The following is a 21803-nucleotide window of genomic DNA, read 5'->3' on the forward strand; positions in this document are numbered from 1 at the left end:
CCCTTCGCTTACCGCCTAACCCGGTACTCCAACAGGCTTTCTTCAGAAACCTCGAGACCCCCTATATGGTCACAGCAGTACCCTCCAAAATGGAGGCTAAGTACCGTACAGTACCCTTCCCGGGATTTGAACAACCGCAGCTCTCCCACCAGTCGCTGTTGGTAGAATCCTCCTTGAAGAAGGCTCACCCCTCCAGGGTCTCAGCGGCAGTCCCCCCAGGCCGAGAAGGGCGAACCCTAGACAAGTTCGGCAGGAGACTATATCAAAATGCGATGATGGCCTCTAGGGTGCAAAGCTACACTTTCACCTTCACATCCTATCTCAAATATCTCATTGGACTACTGAGAACCTTTGAGACTGACTTACCGGCCTCCCGCCAAGGAGCGTTTAGCCTGCTTGCAGAGTCCCTCTCCAACCTACGCCTCCATCTATTCCACGCGGCCTACGATGGCTTCGAACTCTCCTCCAGAGAGGCAGCCTTCGCTATCGCCATGCGCCGACTAGCTTGGTTGCGCCTGGTCGACATGGACCCCAACTTACAGGACCGGTTGACTAACCTCCCCTGCGTGGGTAAAGAACTGTTCGATGACATTATCGAGGCGGCTACAAAACGCCTCTCCGAACACGAACGCTCGTTTGCCTCCCTCGTGCGGCAAAAGCTTAAACCGCCTACGTCTAGGCCGTTCAGGGCCCCTCCGCGCCGCTACCCACAAAAATCCACTCCTGCCTTCTCGCGGCCTCCGCCCAGGCGCCCGCAAGCCCACCATCGGGCCCCGCCCATGTCCCAATCGCCTGCGACTACCAAACCGTCCCCGTCCTTTTGACGGGATATGCGGAAGGGGGCGGGCCCCCTCCGCCGTAGTCCCAGGCCTCCTTCCCATCGGGGGTCACCTCAAAGTCTTTTACCCTCGCTGGGAACAAGTCACGTCGGACGCATGGGTCCTTGGCGTGATCTCATCAGGATACTCTCTCAACTTTCGGGCCATTCCTCCAGACAACCCCCCAAGGAATTGCCCTCCTAACCGGACGCAGCTACCCCTACTCCTCTCCGAAGCTCGAGATCTGCTTCACCTGAGAGCAGTGGAGGAGGTTCCCCCCGGCCAACGGGGGAAGGGCTTCTACTCCCGTTACTTCCTGGTACCGAAAAAAACGGGAGACCTTCGCCCAATACTAGACTTGAGACGCCTCAACAAATTTCTGGTACGGAAAAAATTTCGGATGCTTTCCCTGCCAACCCTCTACCCCTTGATCGACGAGGGCGACTGGCTCTGCTCCCTCGATCTGAAGGAGGCGTACACACATGTTCCAGTGCACTCTGCTCACCGCAAGTTCTTGCGTTTTCAGGTGGTAGACGTGCACCTGTAATACTGAGTCCTCCCCTTCGGCCTAGCATCGTCACTTCGGGTCTTCACCAAGTGCCTCGTGGTGGTCGCAGTTACCTTACACTCCCAGGGTCTTCAGGTTTTCCCCTACCTGGACGACTGGCTGATCAAAGCCCCGTCCAGGGAAGGGGTTATCTCAGCGACCCAACAGACTATTATCTACCTACAGAGTCTGGGGTTCGAGATAAACTTCTCAAAATCCCAACTACGCCCCTCGCAGTCCCTACAATTCATCGGGGCCACGCTGGACACGGTTCACCTCCGTTCCTTCCTCCCCCCTCCGCGTCTAGAGTCGTTAGTAAGTCTGAGCCGAAGGATCTCACTGATGACCTCGGTATCAGCTCGACAGATGATGACTCTCCTGGGCCACATGGCCTCCACCGTCCATGTCACACCCTTCGCCCATCCCTCAATGGACCCTGGCCTCTCAATGGCGTCAAGACCGGGACCCGATCGATCGTCCCGTGACAGTGACTCCTTCCTTGCAACGATCGCTCCGCTGGTGGGCCGACTCTTCAAATCTTTCCAAAGGTTTGCTCTTCCTCGCCCCTCCTCACAGCAAGGCACTCACCACAGACTCGTCGGAGTACGCTTGGGGAGCCCACCTGGACGGCCTCCGCACTCAGGGGATGTGGTCAGCAGAAGACCGCCGTTGTCACATCAACGTGCTAGAGCTCCGGGCCATCTATCTCGCAGCTGTAGCTTTTCAACATCTGCTTCACGACCGGGTGATTCTCATCCAAACCGACAACCAGGTAGCAATGTACTATGTAAACAAACAAGGGGGGACAGGGTCTTGGTACCTCTGTCGGGAAGCCATGCGCCTCTGGAAATGGGCAATCTCCAACAACACCTTCCTTCGAGCGGTGTACATACAAGGAGAACAAAACTGTCTGGCGGACAGACTCAGCCGCCTCCTCCAGCCACAAGAGTGGTCACTGCACTCTCAGACCCTACGACAGGTGTTCGAAAAGTGGGGGACGCCGCAAATAGATCTGTTCGCATCCCCCCACAATCACAAACTGCCCCTCTTCTGCTCCCGGATACACTCCCCGGACCGACTCGAGGCCGACGCCTTCCTCCTCGACTGGAGGGAAGGTTTCTATACGCGTTCCCTCTGATCCTGCGGTTGCTGGTCCACCTGAAAACGGTGAAAGCCACCCTGATCCTGATTGCCCCTCGCTGGCCACGCCAGCCTTAGTTCTCCCTTCTACTTCAACTCAGTGTCAGAGATCCACTGCCTCTGCCTCGGTTTCCCTCTCTACTATCACAGAGTCAGGGTTCGCTGTTACATCCCAATCTTCAATCTCTTCATCTGAATGCTTGGTTTCTTTCCCCCTGACTTCTCTCCCCGTGTCTCAATCAGTCAAGGAGATATTGGAGGCCTCTAGAAAGACCTCGACGAGAACCTGCTATTCTCAAAAGTGGACCAGATTCTCAGCCTGGTGCTCCTCTCACAGCCAGGACCCGGTGTCGGTTCCCGTCCTTCTGGTCCTTGACTATTTACTTCAATTATCTCACTCTGGCCTAAAGACCAATTCCATTCGAGTACATCTCAGTGCGATTGCGGCCTTTCATCAGCCTCTGGAAGGAAAAGCCCTCTCGCTCCACCCCTTAGTCTCTCGCTCCATGAAGGGTCTCCTGAATATCCACCCTCCTCTCAAACCCCCTCCGGTGGTTTGGGACCTTAACGTGGTTCTGGCTCAACTAATGAAACCTCCATTTGAGCCCCTAGACAAATGCCATCCTAAATTCCTCACGTGGAAGGTGATTTTCTTGCTTGCACTCACTTCCGCCCGGCGAGTTAGTGAGCTACAGGCTCTGGTAGCGGACCCACCCTTCACTGTATTCCACCATGACAAGGTGGTACTCCGCACACATCCAAAGTTCTTGCCTAAAGTAGTGTCTGATTTTCACCTCAGTCAGTCCATCGTCTTGCCCGTGTTTTTTCCCAAGCCCCACTCTCACCCCGGAGAGGTTGCGCTTCACACTCTTGACTGTAAGAGAGCGTTGGCTTTTTACCTCCAACGCACTCAACCACACCGGAAAGTCCCACAATTGTTTTTGTCCTTCGACCCAAACCGGTTAGGCCACCCAGTTTCCAAGCGCACCTTGTCCAACTGGTTGGCCGATTGCATCACCTTTTGCTATGCTCAGGCTGGTCTCGCGCTGCATGGTCGAGTAACGGGACACAAGGTCCGAGCGATGGCAGCCTCCGTAGCGTTCCTCAGGTCCACACCTATTGAGGAAATCTGCAAGGCTGCCACGTGGTCTTCGGTTCATACTTTCACCTCCCACTACTGTCTGGACTCACTGTCCAGAAGCGATGGCCGGTTCGGCCAATCGGTATTGCGAAATCTATTTGCTTAAATTGCCAACTTCCCTCCATCCCTTTTCAGTTAGCTTAGAGGTCACCCACATGTGAGAATATCATGCCTGCTTGTCCTGGGATAAAGCACAGTTACTTACCGTAACAGGTGTTATCCAGGGACAGCAGGCATATATTCTCACAACCCGCCCACCTCCCCGAGGTTGGCTTCTTTGCTAGTTAAGTGAACTGGAGACCACGAGGGGATGCGCCCCCTAGTGGAGCAGGAAGGCACGCATGCGTGGAGCAGCAGAGCAAACTTAAATCTTCAATCAAGTTTGCTTGAAAATGCTTCCGCATCGGGGCTCCGTAGATGACGTCACCCACATGTGAGAATATATGCCTGCTGTCCCTGGATAACACCTGTTACGGTAAGTAACTGTGCTTTATCTACCTTCCACATATCTAGGTCTACTTCTCTTATGCCAATTGGATACGATCCTGAACGCTCAGAATCTACGAGATCCCCATCAACATGGTTTTACGAATGGAAGGTCCTGCCAATCAAATCTGATCAGCTTCTTTGACTGGGTAACAAGAAAGCTGGATATAGGGGAGTCCCTGGATGTTGTGTACTTGGACTTCAGCAAAGCGTTTGATAGCGTCCCACACCGTAGGTTATTGAGCAAGATGGGTTCGATGGGACTGGGTGAAACATTAACTGCATGGGTTAGGGACTGGCTTAGAGGTAGACTTCAGAGGGTAGTGGTAAACGGTACCTTCTCCGATACGATGGAGGTGATCAGCGGAGTGCCGCAGGGCTCGGTCTGATCCTATTTAACATTTTCGTAAGAGACTTGGCTGAGAGGCTTCGAGGTAAAATTACATTATTCGCCGATGATTCCAAACTATGCAACATAGTAGGCAACCGCACAACAGATGAAAGCACAATGCCCGACAAAAGCTCAATGCCCGACAGTATGACGCAGGACCTACTCCTGCTGGAGCATTGGTCAAAGACTTGGCAACTAAGTTTCAATGCCAAAAAATGCAAGGTCATGCACCTTGGCGGCAAAAATCCATGCAGGACTTGCACCCTAAATGGTGAGATCCTAGCAAGGACTGTAGCAGAACGTGACTTGGGGGTGATCATTATCAAAGACATGAAGACTGCCAATCAAGTGGAGAAAGCTCCACCTTTCTTTCCTTTCTTTTTCCCTGTTACTACCTGTTATGTGATTGGCTTGTGTGTGTGTGAAATTAAAGCCTGTTAGTATTGCAGAGGGGAGGTTTGTTGTCCATATGAGGTTCTGATTTAGAGGTAATATTATTTTGGATTGTAACCCCCCACATTATACTGAAAACTTCACTTTTTCCCTAAAAAAGAGGGAAAAAGTTACATTATCCCAGGACAAGCAGGCATGATATTCTCACACATGGGTGACGTCATCTACGGAGCCCCGGCGCGGACAGCTTTTCAAGCAAACTTGATAGAAGTTTCAAGTTTGTACACTGCACCACGCATGTGCTAGCCTTCTTGCCCACTAGAGGGCGCATCTCCACCTCGTGGTCCTCAGTTCAATTTCATCCGCGGAGCCAGAAGCCCTGTGGAAAATTGTGCTCGTGTTTTGCCTTCTGTCGCCGCGGCTGTGTGCGGAATTTCGACGCGGTCGCTGCGTTTTCTGTGTTTTCTTTCTTTGTTTTCTTCATTTCTCAAAAAAAAAAAATATATATTTTCGTCCGTTCGCTCCGGGGGCTCCCGGTAGCCGTGGCCGAGGAACCTCGTCTGTTCCCGGCCTCGTTTTGGGCCCATGTCCCGGCCCGTAATGGGATTTAAGAAGTGTGGTAGGTGTGACCGGCTTTTGTCGATCACTGACCCTCACAGGTGCTTGGGGCCCCAACACCCGACAGCATTGTGTGCTAAGTGTGCCACCTTCCAGAAACGGGCCCTTACACGCCGCAAGGCCCGTATGGCGGATCTGTTTGCCGTCGAGACCCCGACGGGGAAGGCCTCGAGTTCGGCCTCGGCTCCGGCCCCGGCCTCGACCTCGGCATCGGGTCCCTCTGCTACCTCGAAGCCGGTTGCCTCGCAGAAACAAGCCTCGGGTAAGTCTCCGCTTCCTTCCTCAGCTTCAGGATCAGCCAGGAAGCCATCCTCGGGCTATTCGTCGGCGGGGACGTCGACCTCTGCCCAGCCCAAGGCGTCTAAGGTGATAGCCCCGAGGGAATACTCGAGACCGAGGTCGCCCTCTGAGGAGCATCCCCAGGTGTTGCCGCCGGGTCTGACGATCCCGGCATTTCAGGACTTGCTCCGAGCGTTAATTTCCTCGGAGCTGTCCGGGGCCATTGAGACCCTGCAGCAGGCTTCGGCCTCGACTCCTTCGGTCTCGGCGGCCCCGCAGTTGGCGGCCTCGGCCTCGGGCACCGGGGTTTCAGCGGCCGAAGCTCCCTCGGCCTCGACCTCGACTCTCCCCTCGGACTCGACCTCGATGAGACAGCCTGAGGTTAGTGTGCGGTCCCGGGACAAGCAGCGCCGGGTACGCCGGATTTCCTCGTCCTCGTCCTCGAGGTCTTCCCGGGGCTCCTCGCCCTCGAGCAAGCCTCGGGCGAAGCACCGCCTGAAGAAGGCCAAACGGTCTCGGGCCTCGCCTCGTAGGCGTGGTCGCTTGACGCCGCCCGAGGGCGGGGCTTTGCGGGTCGAGGAACTCCGCCTCGACAACCCCGATCTCTTGCGGTCCCCGATCCGGGAGAGTTCCCGTGCCTCCTCGCCGGGGCGGAAGGGACGGGCCTCCGTACCCCGGGGGGTTCCCCCAGGGGGTCTTTCAGGCGGGAAGGTTCCCCTACCCCTTCGAGGTCACGGGACCGTGCCTCGTGGGGATCGGGATCCGGTACGGAGTTGAGGTATTCTCGACAAGCCTCTCCTTTCGGCTCCGCAGGGAAGTCTCGGACACCCTCTCCGCCCGCACGGACATCTTCTTTTTCAAAATTTGTCCATGACATGGCGAAGGCTCTGGGGGTGGACCTGTTGGCGGGGTCCCACTATACAAAAGAATTTTTGGAGGAGCAGGATCTTCCTGCCCCTCCGCGGGAATCCCCCCGCCTGCCGCTGAACAAGGTCCTCCTTCAGACCTTGCTTCGGAACCTCGAGACCCCTCTTACAGTCGCGGTAGTGCCCACCAAGATGGAATCCAAATACCGGACGATTCCCCCCAAAGGGGGGCAGCTCTCCCATCAGTCGCTCCTGGTGGAGTCGGCTCTCAAGCGATCGCAGCCTTCTAGGGTCTCTGCTGCGGTCCCCCCTTGGAGAGAGGGTCGGACCCTCGATAAATTCGGCCATCGTCTATATGCAAATTCTCAGATGGCCACGAGGGTCCTCAATTATGCTTTCGCCTATTCTTCCTACCTCAGAACAATGGTGAAGGATCTGCCAGACTTCCAGGGGGTGATCCCGGATTCGCACAGGGACAGGTTTGCCACATTTATGTCAAACCTGTCCCAACTACGTCTCTATCTGTTTCATGCGGTATACGACGCATTTGAGCTAGCCTCGAGGGTATCGGCATGTGCGGTAGCCATGCGCCGGCTGGCGTGGCTGCGGACCCTCGAGATGGACCCCAACCTGCAGGAGCGATTGGCTAATCTACCCTGCGTCGGGTCGGAGTTATTCGACGACTCCTTAGAGGCGGCTACAAAGCGGCTTTCTGACCAAGAGCGTTCTCTAGCGTCACTGGTGCGCCCAAAGCCTAAGCCGTCGCCTCAGAGGCCATTTAGACAGCCCCCTAGGCGGTATCCTCAAAAATCGACACCGGCCTTTTCGAGACCCCCACCCCGACGTCCACCCCAACAGGGTAGGGGGGGTCCCTCCAAGCCCGCTACGCAAGGGGCATCCAAGCCAGCGCCGTCCTTTTGACGGGATGGGCGGCTGGGGGCTGGCCCCCGCCGCGATGTCGCCCAACCCCCTCCCCATCGGGGGTCGGCTCACGGCCTTTGCCGGGGCTTGGTCAGGGATTACGTCAGACGCATGGGTGCTCCGGACCGTCTCAGAGGGCTACTCGCTCAACTTCTCCAGGCAACCTCCAGACATGCCTCCCGGGGCTTGCCCGCCCAATCGGAGCCAGTTGACCCTTCTCCGAGAAGAAGCCAGGGCCTTGTTGAGCCTCCGGGCGGTCGAATTGGTACCTCGCGATCAGCAGGGCCGGGGATTTTACTCCCGTTACTTTTTGGTCCCAAAGAAGACCGGGGACTTGCGCCCCATTTTGGACCTCCGGAAGCTCAACAAGTTCCTGGTCAGGGAGAAGTTCCGTATGTTATCGCTTCCAATTCTGTATCCTCTATTGGACGAGGGGGACTGGATGTGCTCCCTGGATTTGAAGGAAGCGTATACCCATGTTCCGGTGCATCCCGACTTTCGAAAGTTTTTAAGATTTCAAGTCGGGGAGTTGCACCTTCAGTACCGGGTACTACCTTTCGGTCTTGCTTCGTCCCCTCGGGTGTTCACGAAGTGTATGGTGGTGGTCGCGGCTGCTCTGCGCTCCCGGGGGTTACAGGTCTTTCCCTATCTGGACGATTGGCTGATCAAGGCCCCGACCAGGGAAGGAGTTATTTCAGCGACCCAACAGACTATCACGCTTCTTCAGGGTCTAGGGTTCGAGGTGAACTTTCCCAAGTCTCACTTGCGCCCGACTCAATCCCTCCAGTTTATAGGAGCCGTGCTGGACACTGTTCTCCTTCGTGCCTTCCTTCCCTCTCCACGGCTGGAGGCACTGCTTCAATTGGGCCGTCAGGTTTCGCAGCTGCATGTAGTGTCGGCTCGGCGCATGATGGTGCTTTTGGGGCACATGGCATCGACGGTTCAAGTGACCCCGTTCGCCCGTTTGCATCTGAGGATACCTCAGTGGACGTTGGCCTCGCAATGGCGTCAGGACCGCGAACCAGTATCTCGCCGCTTGACTGTGACTCCGTCTTTCAGACGCTCGCTCCATTGGTGGACCAACTCTACCAATCTGTCCGGGGGTTTGCTCTTTCGCGTTCCTCCGCATCGCAAGGTCCTAACGACAGACTCTTCGGAGTATGCGTGGGGGGCTCATCTCGACGGTCTTCGAACGCAGGGCCTATGGTCGACTGCGGATCGACGATGTCACATCAACGTGTTGGAGCTTCGGGCCATTTTTCTGGCTGCTCGGGCCTTCTGTCATCTCCTGCGCGATCAAGTGGTGCTCGTCCGGACAGACAATCAGGTGGCCATGTATTACGTAAACAAGCAAGGGGGGACGGGCTCTTGGCCTCTGTGCCAGGAAGCCCTGCGCCTTTGGACATGGGCCGTTTCTCAGAACATATTCTTGCGTGCGGTTTACATTCAAGGAGAGATGAATTGTCTGGCAGACAAACTCAGTCGCCTTCTACAACCGCACGAGTGGTCGCTGAACTCCCGGGTGTTGCGCGAGGTCTTCGACCGCTGGGGGACTCCTCAGGTGGATCTGTTTGCCTCGCCCGAGACTCACAAACTGCCCCTCTACTGTTCTCGGATGTACTCCCGGGACCGTCTCGAGGCCGATGCCTTTCTTCTCGACTGGGAAGGGAGGTTCCTTTATGCGTTCCCTCCTTTTCCTCTGATCTTGAGAACGTTGGTGCATCTCAAATCGACGGGAGCCACTATGATTCTCATTGCTCCTCGTTGGCCCAGACAACATTGGTTTTCCCTGCTGCTTCAACTCAGTGCCAGGGAACCTCTGCTTCTGCCGGTCTTTCCCTCTCTGCTTTCTCAGAGTCGGGGTTCGCTGTTACATCCCAATCTTCAGTCCTTACATCTGACGGCTTGGTTCCTTTCTCCTTGAATTCGGTCCCTGTCTCTCAGCCAGTGCGGGAGATCTTGGAGGCCTCTCGGAAGGTCTCGACTAGGCTGTGTTATTCCCAGAAGTGGACCAGATTTTCATCCTGGTGCTTCTCGAACCATCTGGACCCGACTTCAGTTCCCGTGTCTTCGGTGTTGGAATATCTAAGCACATAAGCACATAAGCAATGCCTCTGCCGGGTCAGACCTGAGGTCCATCGTGCCCAGCAGTCCGCTCACGCGGCGGCCCAACAGGTCCAGAACCTGCATAATAATCCTCTATCTATATCCCTCTATCCCCTTTTCCAACAGGAAATTGTCCAATCCTTTCTTAAACCCCAGTACCGTACTCTGCCCTATTACATCCTCTGGAAGCGCATTCCAGGTGTCCACCACCCGCTGAGTAAAGAAAAACTTCCTAGCATTTGTTTTGAATCTATCCCCTTCCAATTTTTCCGAGTGCCCTCTTGTTCTTTTATCTGTTGCATCTGTCGAATTCTGGTCTGAAGACGACTTCCGTTAGAGTGCATCTTAGTGCCATTGCAGCGTTTCATCGGCATCTCGAGGGGCGTTCCCTCTCTTTGCATCCTCTGGTGTCTCGTTTCATGAGGGGTCTTGTGAATGTTCATCCTCCTCTGAAACCTCCTCCTGTGGTATGGGATCTTAATGTGGTCTTGGCTCACCTGATGAAACCGCCTTTTGAGCCTATTGACAAATCTTCTCTTAAGTTTCTCACTTGGAAAGTGGTCTTCTTGATTGCACTCACGTCCGCCCGTAGGATTAGCAAGTTGCAAGCTTTGGTTGCGGATCCTCCTTTCACGGTGTTTCATCATGACAAGGTGGTTCTTCGCACCCATCCCAAATTTCTACCTAAGGTTGTGTCTGATTTCCACCTCAATCAGTCTATTGTTCTTCCAGTGTTTTTTCCGAAGCCCCACTCTCATCCTGGTGAGGCGGCGCTTCACACGCTTGACTGTAAGAGGGCGTTGGCTTTTTATCTCCAACGTACTAAGTCTCATCGGAAGGTTCCTCAATTGTTTTTGTCTTTTGATCCTAATCGGGTAGGACATCCGGTTTCCAAGCGCACCTTGTCCAACTGGTTAGCTGCTTGTATTTCTTTTTGCTACGCTCAGGCTGGTCTCCCGCTCTCGGGTCGAGTCACGGGGCATAAGGTCCGGGCGATGGCAGCTTCGGTTGCTTTCCTCCGATCCACTCCTATGGAGGACATATGTAAAGCTGCCACCTGGTCTTCGGTTCATACGTTCACCTCCCACTACTGTCTGGACACCTTGTCCAGAAGCGACGGCCGGTTTGGCCAGTCGGTGTTACGTAACCTGTTTTCCTAAATTGCCATCCTCCCACCTGCCCTTTTTTTTTTGGTTGGCTTGGAGGTCACCCATGTATGAGAATATCATGCCTGCTTGTCCTGGGATAAAGCACAGTTACTTACCGTAACAGGTGTTATCCAGGGACAGCAGGCATATATTCTCACAACCCGCCCACCTCCCCGGGGATGGCTTCTTTGCTTGATGTGGAACTGAGGACCACGAGGTGGAGATGCGCCCTCTAGTGGGCAAGAAGGCTAGCACATGCGTGGTGCAGTGTGCAAACTTGAAACTTCTATCAAGTTTGCTTGAAAAGCTGTCCGCGCCGGGGCTCCGTAGATGACGTCACCCATGTGTGAGAATATATGCCTGCTGTCCCTGGATAACACCTGTTACGGTAAGTAACTGTGCTTTTCCAGTAAATGAGTGGGGGTTACAACCCCCCAAACCCCCCCCAAACGCCGGCGCAATCTCTGTTAAGTAAAGTGGGGGGTTCCCCACCAAAACCCCCCGTCGGAGCCCCTTAAAATTCTGTTATTCTTCGGCGCGCTTCTGCCTTGCGCTCAGTTGTCTGCGCTGGGTTTCGGCGCGCTTTTGTCTATGAACCGTGAAAGACACTATTTCCTCCTGGGTTATGTGGTTGACACTTCCGAGATCTGCTGATGCTATAACTGACTGCAGTCTGACAGTCAAAAGCATATAATGTCCACCTTTAAGATGCAAACTTCGGTGTCAAAAATGAACACTTCAAGCCTAATGCCAATAGACAGGAAAAAGTAATGGACCAGTTTTGATTCACTTTTCTTCTAGGACCAGTAGGAAGAATTGTTGCCTAAGCTAGAATTTCTTTCCTAGAAATATACGTTTGCCCAGATTGTTCTTTTAGGAAGCCTTTAAAGATCTGGTTCTTTCCATCAGGCCATCTTGGGTTAAATAAACTTAATGGGTGCTGCTGGTCTTGCTTTAAATTTATAGTTTTATTTCGTTTGTTAATGAATTGTGGTTGCATATTGTGCATTGCCTGAGCAATATATTTGTGGAATTGGGTAGTAAATCAAATGCTCATAAATGTCCTCCAATACAGATTCTAGGCTTTATAGGATCCCTTATTTACCTCCAAAAGATTCATGGACACCCCCCCCCAGTTCATCCCTACCACTCTTCTGACTTATCAGCACTAAGCCTGCCCTCACTAGTTTTCTATCCCCGTTCCCTTCATGGGAGTGTAATTTTTATGGGCTCTGCCAATGTGTGCAGCCATTTGTGTACCACTTTTTGGGCACCCAAATTGGTGTCAAAAGCTCCCAGCATTTTCTCTCCCCACCCCACTTACCTCGGTGTCCAGAAGAGAGTATGGCTATGCCACCTTGCTGCTAGAGGGTCCTCAGTGCAGAAGGGAGAGCAGCCCTAAGTGGCGTCTGTCAGGATACAAGAAGGCTGGGCTCCTGCTCTCTTAGATACAGAAATGAGTGTGAAGCAGCAAGGGAAGTTGTCAAAGGGGAAATTTCGGAGACATTGATTTGGGTTCCCAAAAGTCCAGGGCCAGTGTGCATAGATGCACACATGGCAGCATCCAAAACTCTTGCCCATTCTTTGGTGTAACTCTAGCCAGTCCCTTGCTGCACAGCCACCGTTCTCCTGCTTCCACCGACATTACTTCTTTTCCTGCTAAAATGTGGATTTTTCCAGCTGTCTGCTGACTTTTCAGTGTCATCACCAATGCAAGGAGTTTCGCAGTCCTGAAACTTGCAAATGTTCTCTGCCTTCAGCAGATGGTTGCAGTTGGACTGGTGCAGCAAGGCATGTGGTTGGCCTGGACTCCAGCCTTTGGGCCTCAGTCCTAGAAGACTAAAGGCACAATGGCACTGTGGGCAATCGCTAGAAATGGTAAGTAGAGGCCCTTCTAAGATACCCCCCGGGATGGAAAATATAAGTAAGTGCTATTTTAGCTTGGCTGGTTTTCTCTGCTGGATAAAATTTAAAACACAAACTAAAAAAGTAGGTGAACGAGCACATATTCAAGCATTGGGGAAAGCAGAAGAGGTTGAAGGATCTGCACAGGAAGCTGTGGTGGAGAGCTACTACATCAGCCCAGATTAGTTTGTCAGGAGGAACTGTAACTTGATTCTGGGTGGCAGTCTGTGTGTTCCTGTAATGGTCCCCAGACCATGGGGATGCTGGAGATAGCAACTAAGTTCTACCACTGGTGGAAATGGCAGTGATATGAGCTTCCTGTACTGCAGGCCAAGACCAGTTGGGATCACAAGAGTATGGGGGGGCCCTTGAAAGACCTCTTTTGTCCATTTTCCTGGACTAGCAGCTTGTACAAGAAAGTACATCTCTGCAAAAAGCTTTGACTACCTTTCTGCTATCCCTGCAGTCATAGGTGGCTTGCTCTCAATTGGTTTCATGACATCTTAGCCCTCAGGGTCAGGGTACCTCAAATGTTTTCTAGCCTTCCTGAAGAGGACGGGGGTTTGGAGCATAAGGGTGACTTTCTGTCTTCCTCCCTCAACAGCCTACCACTTAAGGAAGGGGCGCTTAATTTTTAAAGTGATTTTTTTCAAAATTGATTTAAAAGCATTAATACTATAATTAGAAAACAGCATATGTATTTGACTATTCAAATTGTCTAGTTGATGAATTGGAAATAACTATAATTGGCTTATGTTAGTTGTAAGTCTTATTAGTAGGTTAATATTTAAATTTAAGTCCATAAACTGTTTGTTTTAAAATTTCTAGGCTGGTCCTCCTGGTATCTTGGCATTGGTGGATGAAGAGTGCTGGTTCCCTAAAGCCACTGATAAAAGCTTTGTGGAGAAGGTGATGCAGGAACTTGGCAGCCATCCTAAGTTCCAGAAACCCAAACAGTTGAAAGACAAGGCAGATTTTTGTATCTTGCACTATGCTGGCAAGGTGAGTTACCAAGTAGTGTGGCTTTAGTCTAGCAACTTTGTCTCTTCAACAATAATGTCCAGCCGCGTTCGTGTTTGTTTTTAGATTTTCTCACATCACTGCTTCTCATAATTCTAATTGAACAGCTGAGTAGTTTGCTAATACAACTAATACATGCTTGATGTAGTGTACTTGGAATATTAATACACACCTTGAGGGTTGTTTTTATCTTGCATGTTTCTCATGCTTTTCTATGTAGTGCAGCTTCTTTTTACTCAAGTGAGGTTCAGCTCAAGCTTATCTTCAGTTAATCATTGTATTTTACTTATAGTTTGAAAGCTTCCTTGAGATTTGGGATTGTGCCGTCTTTCAATGGCGCTTCATTTTATGCAACAGGATTCTGTATCCTTTGCAATACAGGACAGCACGGAGATGATTTTTGTAAATTGTTTCCCTAGGGAGACTATTTAGCAAGGGCGTCAGTCTGAGGAGAAACCTCATTCGTGGCAAGTACAAAGATATTTATACTAATAATGACCAAAACCAGAGATATAAACAATAGATACAATAAAATTATATGGCTCCCCTAAAACCCTGTCTGATGTCTTATCCAGACCTGTAGGCTTCCATGAATAAATGTTTTGACCTTTTTTTTCCCCCCCCTCCTTCTTTCTCGGGGACTGAGACTATAAATTCCACAAAGTACAGCCATAGACAGAAAAATGCTTGTGCTCATGAGGGTGCAAACTTTTCCTCTGAAGGGGATGATTACCAATAGTTTCCTTGCAGGACACACTAATGTTAATCGCTTAGAATTTTGATTAAGTGATTAATCAAATTTTAAATAAAACTTGAAATTTGAAACTTTAAATGGGAAGGGACAGTTCAATGGGAAACTCTTTAAGTTGGGATTTTATGATCATGAAGATACCTGGTAATTTAACGAGTTCTGGATCTGCAATGCCTATAAAGTGGCCTGGTGTAATCTCTTATAAACCCCATTGCAGTAACCTAGCTCTTATATTGCTTGCCTGTTTAAGCTGAATAACACATTCTCCAAAGACAAGCAGGCATCATTCTCACATGTGGGTGACGTCATCCGCAGAACTCAACATAGACAGTCAAAAAGTATAGTCACTTTAGTTGAAATCTCTTTTTATTAGAAAAAGGTCAAACTTACCGATCACCAGAAGACAAAGGTGAGAAAATGGCCAAAATGTCAATAAACATGGTATGAAAAGGTACAGAACACATCTCCCTCAGTCTGGTGGACAGGTATACTGGAAACAGTTGGTTAATGGAGCACAGCAAAGGCAAAAAAAACCCCCCTCAATGAATACAACAAAGAACACATGGGTGCACCAAAAGCCGTACAGCAAATAGATCTCGAGTCCCAGAACTCCCACACCATCCCCCAACCCACCTCCCAACCCCCCCAAAACAAACCAAAAAAAAAAACCTAAAAAAAAACAAACCCCATCCAGCATATACAGGTGGGAGGCCAGAACAAGAACTAAATAGAAATAAATCATTCAGGGCCCTGGACTCTGAGCCCCAAAGAATCCGAGAATGAACCTCCCTAAGAAGAAAGAGAGAGAGGAAAAAGAGAAAAGAACAAAAAGTAAAAAAAAAAAAAAAAAAGCAGAGAAAGGCCGGGAGGAGGCCACCCCAAGGCCGCGAACCCCCTACCACTCAGGAATCAAATAGGCAAATAATTAAGAATTGAACTGCAGGCTCGAGGAGACAAAGTAAATAAAAGGTCCCCACGCCTGTAGAAAAAACTTCAATTGACGCAAAGAATGATACACTCAACCCCTCTCTAGCAGCATCAGTGTGTGCAAGTGGTTACGCCAAGCCCAATAAGAAGGAGCCAGATCCGAAGCCCATTCTCCCAAAATAATCTTTTTAGCCACTAAGCCAGCCTTCCGCAAAAACAACCGACCCACCTCTGGGGGGAAAACGAAAAGCCTCATATTTATCCAACAAAAACCCTGCTGGAGTAAGAGGTATAGAGCAGCCCAACAGAAGCTTCAAGTGACGAATCGCCCGTCACCAAAAAGCCCAGACCACAGGACAGCTCCAAAAGGCATGAAAAAAGGACTTAGGTGCACGAGTGCATTTCTCACATTGCGGCGACTCTACTAAACCTGAGTGAAAAAGTTGGACTCGCGTAAAATAAGCATGATGTAGCACCCGAAACTGACACTCCGCCAAAATCAGCCAAAATCGAAAGGGTGGGAATACGCTTAATAAGGCAGGTCACATCCAGATCCTTGGGTCGTAAGCCTAAGTCTGGGGCACAACGAGCACATAGAGAATACCACATCTAAGGCGGGCCAACAGCACTCAATGCCTGATGTAACGCCGAAACTGACGAGCCGTCCTCCAAAAAGGGAGCAAAAAAGGCCCAAAGCTTAGCACCCAAACCCAATTACAGATCCTCCACCACCAAAGAGCGCACATAATGATCCAGTTGTAAGTAAGCAAAACAAAAAAAAATGCTGCGAATCCCATTGTGAAGCTGAAAAGCGTGCCAAGGGGAAAGCTTGCCCTCCGGGGTAAGGACGTGCTCCAACAAAGTGAAACCCAACTGAGTCCAGCATCTAAAGGATGCAGACATCCAGCCAGGTAAGAACTGAAGGTTTCCCTGCAGGGGTAGCAAATCAGACACTCCCGGGTTCCCCCCCAAGCCAAACACTAGGACCCTCCAACAGTCACGTAGAGACCCCAGCAAAAGACTCGATCTGAAGTGGGATGGGAGAGAAGATCGAGGGGCATGTAACAAAGAAAACAGATGTCAAGGATGGTAGAAGGCGAATTCATAATCAAAACAAGATCCAATCTCCCAAGTAACAAAACAAGCAAGCCTGATTGTATTTTTTCAGATTGGGAACCCCCATGCTGCCCCTTGACCAAGAGCCCAATAAGTAACAGAAAGCCATGCAGGGCTTTCTCCCCCCACCCCCAAAGAAACCGAGAGAGAAGCTGAGGCAACGCACGGATATCCTTCTGCAGAAGGCGGATGGATAACACCTGAAGAACGTAAATCCATTGAAGAAAAACAACCATATTAAAAAGGTGAATGCGACCGTGTACCCTCTAGGCAGCGACGCGTCGAGTCAAAGAGCAAATGCAAATTAGCCTGTTTAAAAGAAGATACCGAAGGAGTTAACTGGATGCCGAGATAACGAAAAGCCTGGTCAGCCTATTTCAGTGGGAAGACCCCTGGCCAGGTGTCCCGAAGTTCCGGGAGAGTAGGAAGAGCCAAGGACTTCTCGAGATTCAACTGAAAACCCCAAAAGTCCCCATATTCAGCCATCACCATCAAAAGAGCATGCAAAGCTTGGACAGGACGAGTAAGATGGACCAGCAGATCATCCACAAACACGGACAATTTAAATTCCACCGTACCAATGGGGCCCCTGGAATGTCCGAATTATGCAGAACAAACAGCAGAGGGGACAAGGGGCACCCCTGCCGAGTACCCTGCTGAATGTCAAAAAGGTCAGAAAGCAGCCCATTAACCCAAACGGCCACCAAAGGTGAAGCATAAAGAGCGGAGACAGCATCAAGGAAAAATCCCACAAACCCATAATGTCGCAACGTGGCATATAGGAACTTCCAGGAGACCCTATCGAAAGCCTTCTCCACATCGAAGCTAACCAACAGAGAAGGCAAACGAGCATGAGCCATGTATTCCAAAGAGGTTAAAATATGACGAATAGTGTGCCTCCTGACGATTACGGACGAAACCTACTTGAGAATTGGCGATAAGTTCAGGGAGAAATGGGCCATCCTATTAGCCAGGATCTTAGTGAAAAATTTTGCCTCTGTATTAAGAAGGGAGATAGGCCGATAAGAACTAGGCAAGGTAAGATCTCATCCTGCTTTCAACAGAACCACGATATGTGCTTCCCGCAGAGACTGTGATAAAGACCCACTCTGAACATACTCATTGAAGGTAGAAGTCAGCACCGGTGTAATTTCTATAGAGAGGAATTTTATAAAACTCTGCGTCATAACCATCGGGTCCCGGGGCTTTCCAAAGAGCGCTAGACTGGATCACCGAAGCCACCTCCTCCATCGAGATAGGAGCATTCAACATCCATTGATGAATGGCGGAGACACGAGGAGTCTGAACATTGTCGAGATACAGCTCACTCGGCAGCTCCGGGGTCGTAAAGTGAGCATATAACCTCTGATAGAACTGGCGAAACACTCTCACAATTGCCTCATCAGTACAAACCGGCCCCACCCCCTCCCCAGCACCCGGAGCACCCGCCATGGACCATCAGAAATAAGGACCAGGTTAACTAAGAGTCTTCCGCCCTTATTACCATGTAGATGAAATTGATGTTTAAAATATTGAAGGGAGCAGGCGGTATAGGCCTGCAATAGCTCATTTAAAGAGGCCTGCGTGGCCAGCAAAGTGCTCCTCCGGGAGGGGGTGGGATGGCAAGCATACCACATCCTGTCTGCCCAAACTTGCCTCTCCAGGCGAAGAATTCCCCTATTGCACGCCTTTTTCTTAAAGCTAGCATAAGCAATATTCTCGCCATGCAAATCTGCCTTAGCTGCTTCCCAGTATAACACCGGGTCCACCAGATGAGCCTTATTATGAATCTGATAGTCCTTCCATTTCCAGAGTAAATGATCAAGAAACTCAGGATCCCTATATAAAGCCAGAGGGAAGCCCCAGCGACGGGAGCCGCTCTCACCCGCCCCCACATTCAAGGTGCACCAAACAAAGGCATGATCTGAAACTCAATAGGGACCGATGCCCACCGCAGTCATAGAGGAAAAAAAACTAGTAGACAGAAGCCAGTAGTCTATCTGAGATTGAGTGCCATGAGCATGTGATAGGTGAGTGTAATCACGCTCCCCAGGATGGAGAGTGCGCCAAACATCCACCAGATCCAAAGTCGAGCAAAGATAAGGAATCCCCCTAGAACAGGGATCTCAAAGTCCCTCCTTGAGGGCCGCAATCCAGTCGAGTTTTCAGGATTTCCCCAATGAATATGCATTGAAAGCAGTGCATGCACATAGATTACATTACATTAGGGATTTCTATTCCGCCATTACCTTACGGTTCAAGGCGGCTTACAAAAGATTTATAAACAGGGATACAATGGGAGACAATTGATTTGCTAGAGTGGTAAAGAGTAGATCATTTGATATTTCTTTGGTAGTTAAGAACAAGGAGGCTTAACAGAAGATATATAAACTGGGGTTTCAATGGGAGCACAATTGTCCTTGCTATGATAGTAAAGAGTACGTGAGGTTAGGGCTGTTTCAGGAATTTCTTGAAAAGTATAGTTTTTAGTTCTTTTCTGAATGTCTTGTAGTCTGGGGTGGACATTAGAAGGTTGGAGATCTGGTTGTCCAGTCTTGCTGCTTGAGTGGCTAGGAGGCCGTTGTGTAGTTTAGATCTTTTTACTTCTTTGATCGGGAGGGGGGGGGTATGAATGGGGAATGCGTTTTTCTATGTCTGGTTGTGGATGCATATTTATTGGGGAAATCATAAAAACCCGACTGGATTGCGGCCCTCAAGGAGGGACTTTGAGACCCCTGCCCTAGAAGAATCAATGCGCTCCTGTGGACGGGGATCAGACTTGTCAACAGCAGGATCATGAACAAGGTTAAAATCGCCCCCAAATATCCGAGGCAAATCAGGAAAATCACTCAAAACCTTGAACAAAGAAAGATAAAAAGCTTTAGCATAGACATTCAGCGCATAAATATTACATAGAAGCAAAGGTGTCCGATCTAAAAGGCTAGAAACTAAGACAAAGCAACCAGACGGGTCCACATACACCTCCAGGGTTTTCCGAATAAGAATCAAAACTCCAGCCCCTACCACCCGTCCAACCCACCAGCGAGCAAATTTCTCATGTTCCTGAGAGGTCAAGTGTGTCTCCTGCAAAAAAGCAATATCTGCCTTGTGGCTATTCAAAAGTCTGCAATATCTTTTGTCGCTTAACAGGGGAAGTAACCCCATTAACATTCCAAGAAATTAGTTTAACCATGGCAGGCCTGAGGGGGCAAAAGCATTAATGAAAACAAGAACAATAAAAAAGGAAGGAGGGGCTGTTCCAGCCTACAGCCCACCCCCCCAAAATGGCCTGTAAAGGCTCCCGAGACCCAATAAGGGCCCAACAGACCCCAGGATGGCCCTCCCCCAGCCCAGCCTCCAACCCATAAAAAACAACAAAACAAAAGGAAACCCCAAACCCCCGGACCAAGCCCAACCTTCCCCATCCCCCCCTCAGAAACATCAGTGTTCCTTAGAACTACCCAGGGCTTTCCTGAACCCACCAGAGCACCGCCCTCCTGAACAAATTCCCAACGGAAAGCAAAAACAATAAGAAAGGTCAGCAGTCAACCCCGCACAAACCCCAGAGAAACCTGTAGTATAACTGGGGAAGCAAACCCCAGCAAGAGAAATAGCAAGAACACAAATAGAAATACCCCACTCCACCCGTCCAACCAGACATAACCCTACCAACAACCACCTCCCACAGCAGCCATAGACCCAGACCCCAGCAACCCAAAAAGACAAGGCCAATACCACCAAAAAGACCCCATCAGTCCTAGGCCGGGGCATAAAAGAAACCCACCTCCCAACCACCCAAACCAAAACCCAGCCATCCATCCCCCACACATCCAAGCATACACACAACTGGCAGAACCCCCCCCTAGACACACAGAAAAACTCTCAAGTGTCCCGATGTCCAAAAAAAACACAAAGTATCAGGCCGGCAAAGTCAAAGTCAATTGGGCAGGTAGTCTCCATATGTCAACGGCCCACTGCCAGGCAACCAGGTCTATCCAGCGATGTAGGACACCATGTTGGTAAGGCAGGCAGGAAAACATTCAAAGGAGGATCCTCGCAGCCAGGAGACAGCTAACAAATAAAAGACTGAAGCAGGCTACATCTGAAGGCCATAACGGCACGGTGGGCTCAACCGTCGGATAGCTGTTTGCGAACAGCTCCGCCAAAGCGCAACAAACTACCACCCAAAATTCAATTCAGGGCACAGTTAAGGCGCAGAACTGGTGGAAGGAGTAGCCATCTGAGCTACAAAACAAGTGGCATCTGCCAGGTGATCAAAAAAGTGAGCCTTGCCTTCGTAGAATACCTTCTGCTTGGCAGGATATAATAAGGCAAATTGCATGTGTTTGCGGTAGAGATCAGCACAGAGAGAGGAGTAAGCTCGTCATTGAGTAGAAACATGTGGAGAGTAATCCTGGAAGCATAGTACAGTGTGATTCTCAAATTTAAGAGGCCCCTTCAATCGGATCGCTCGTAGGATTTCCATCTTGTGCACGTAGTTCAAGAGTTTAAAAATTACCACTCGCAGCTTCTCCTTAGGAGCGTGCTGGGGCCTCAGCCGGTGGGCATGTTCAATGCGCACTGGACCCGCCTTGGAACGCAAATCCAAAGTATCCACGATCCAGCGTTCCAGGAACCTTCGGAGTTCAGTCGCTGAAATAGACTCCGGCAAGCCCACCAGCCTGAGGTTGCCACGGTGGGAGCGATTTTCGGCGGTGTCCAGCATAACCTCCAAGGCCTGGAGCCTGGTCTGCATCTCCGTCTGTGCAGTGGTCACCTGGGAGACAGTGTCTTCCAGCGCCGAAACGCGCTGGCAGCAGGCAGTAAATTCCCTGGTTAGAGATTCCAGGCACCTGTCCATAACCTCCAATTTATCAGTTATGGTTTGCAAGCTTTGGTCTAGGGAGGATTTTATCCCACCTTTCACTTCTGCTACCACCTCCGGCAGCCAGGCCAAACTCACGTCAGGGCTCTCCGGGCCATCCCCCTCCGCCATCTTGGGCTCCGCGGGTTTAGCCTTCTCCCGGTCTTTGCACACCGTTTTGGTTGCCATAGCCCAATGTTAGTAAGAATCCAAAGGGGCATCCACCGTGCTACCTCAGTCAAGTGAAAGGCAGCGCAAAGGAGCAAAAACAAGCAGTTGAAATGCCGATGAGGAGAGCGGGGCCTAGGAGCTCGAGATGCACGCGTCTGCTCTCTAGCTCAGCATCATGTGACCCCCTAGTCACTT

At 50.7% G+C, this 21803-nt stretch overlaps 1 protein-coding gene across 2 annotated transcripts in view; it reads left to right on the forward strand.

Moving 5' to 3' along the window:
• MYH9 (myosin heavy chain 9) overlaps positions 1 to 21803 on the forward strand; it is an 807001-nt gene that overhangs the window by 318651 nt on the left and 466547 nt on the right. For both annotated transcript variants that reach the window (XM_033935132.1, XM_033935133.1), the window contains exon 14: positions 13588 to 13761. In XM_033935132.1, coding sequence (XP_033791023.1) covers positions 13588 to 13761 — 174 coding nt within the window. The remainder of the gene's footprint in view (positions 1 to 13587; positions 13762 to 21803) is intronic.

The sequence above is a fragment of the Geotrypetes seraphini genome, chromosome 2 (assembly GCF_902459505.1).
Source record: "Geotrypetes seraphini chromosome 2, aGeoSer1.1, whole genome shotgun sequence".
In the NCBI taxonomy this organism is placed as follows: domain Eukaryota; kingdom Metazoa; phylum Chordata; class Amphibia; order Gymnophiona; family Dermophiidae; genus Geotrypetes; species Geotrypetes seraphini.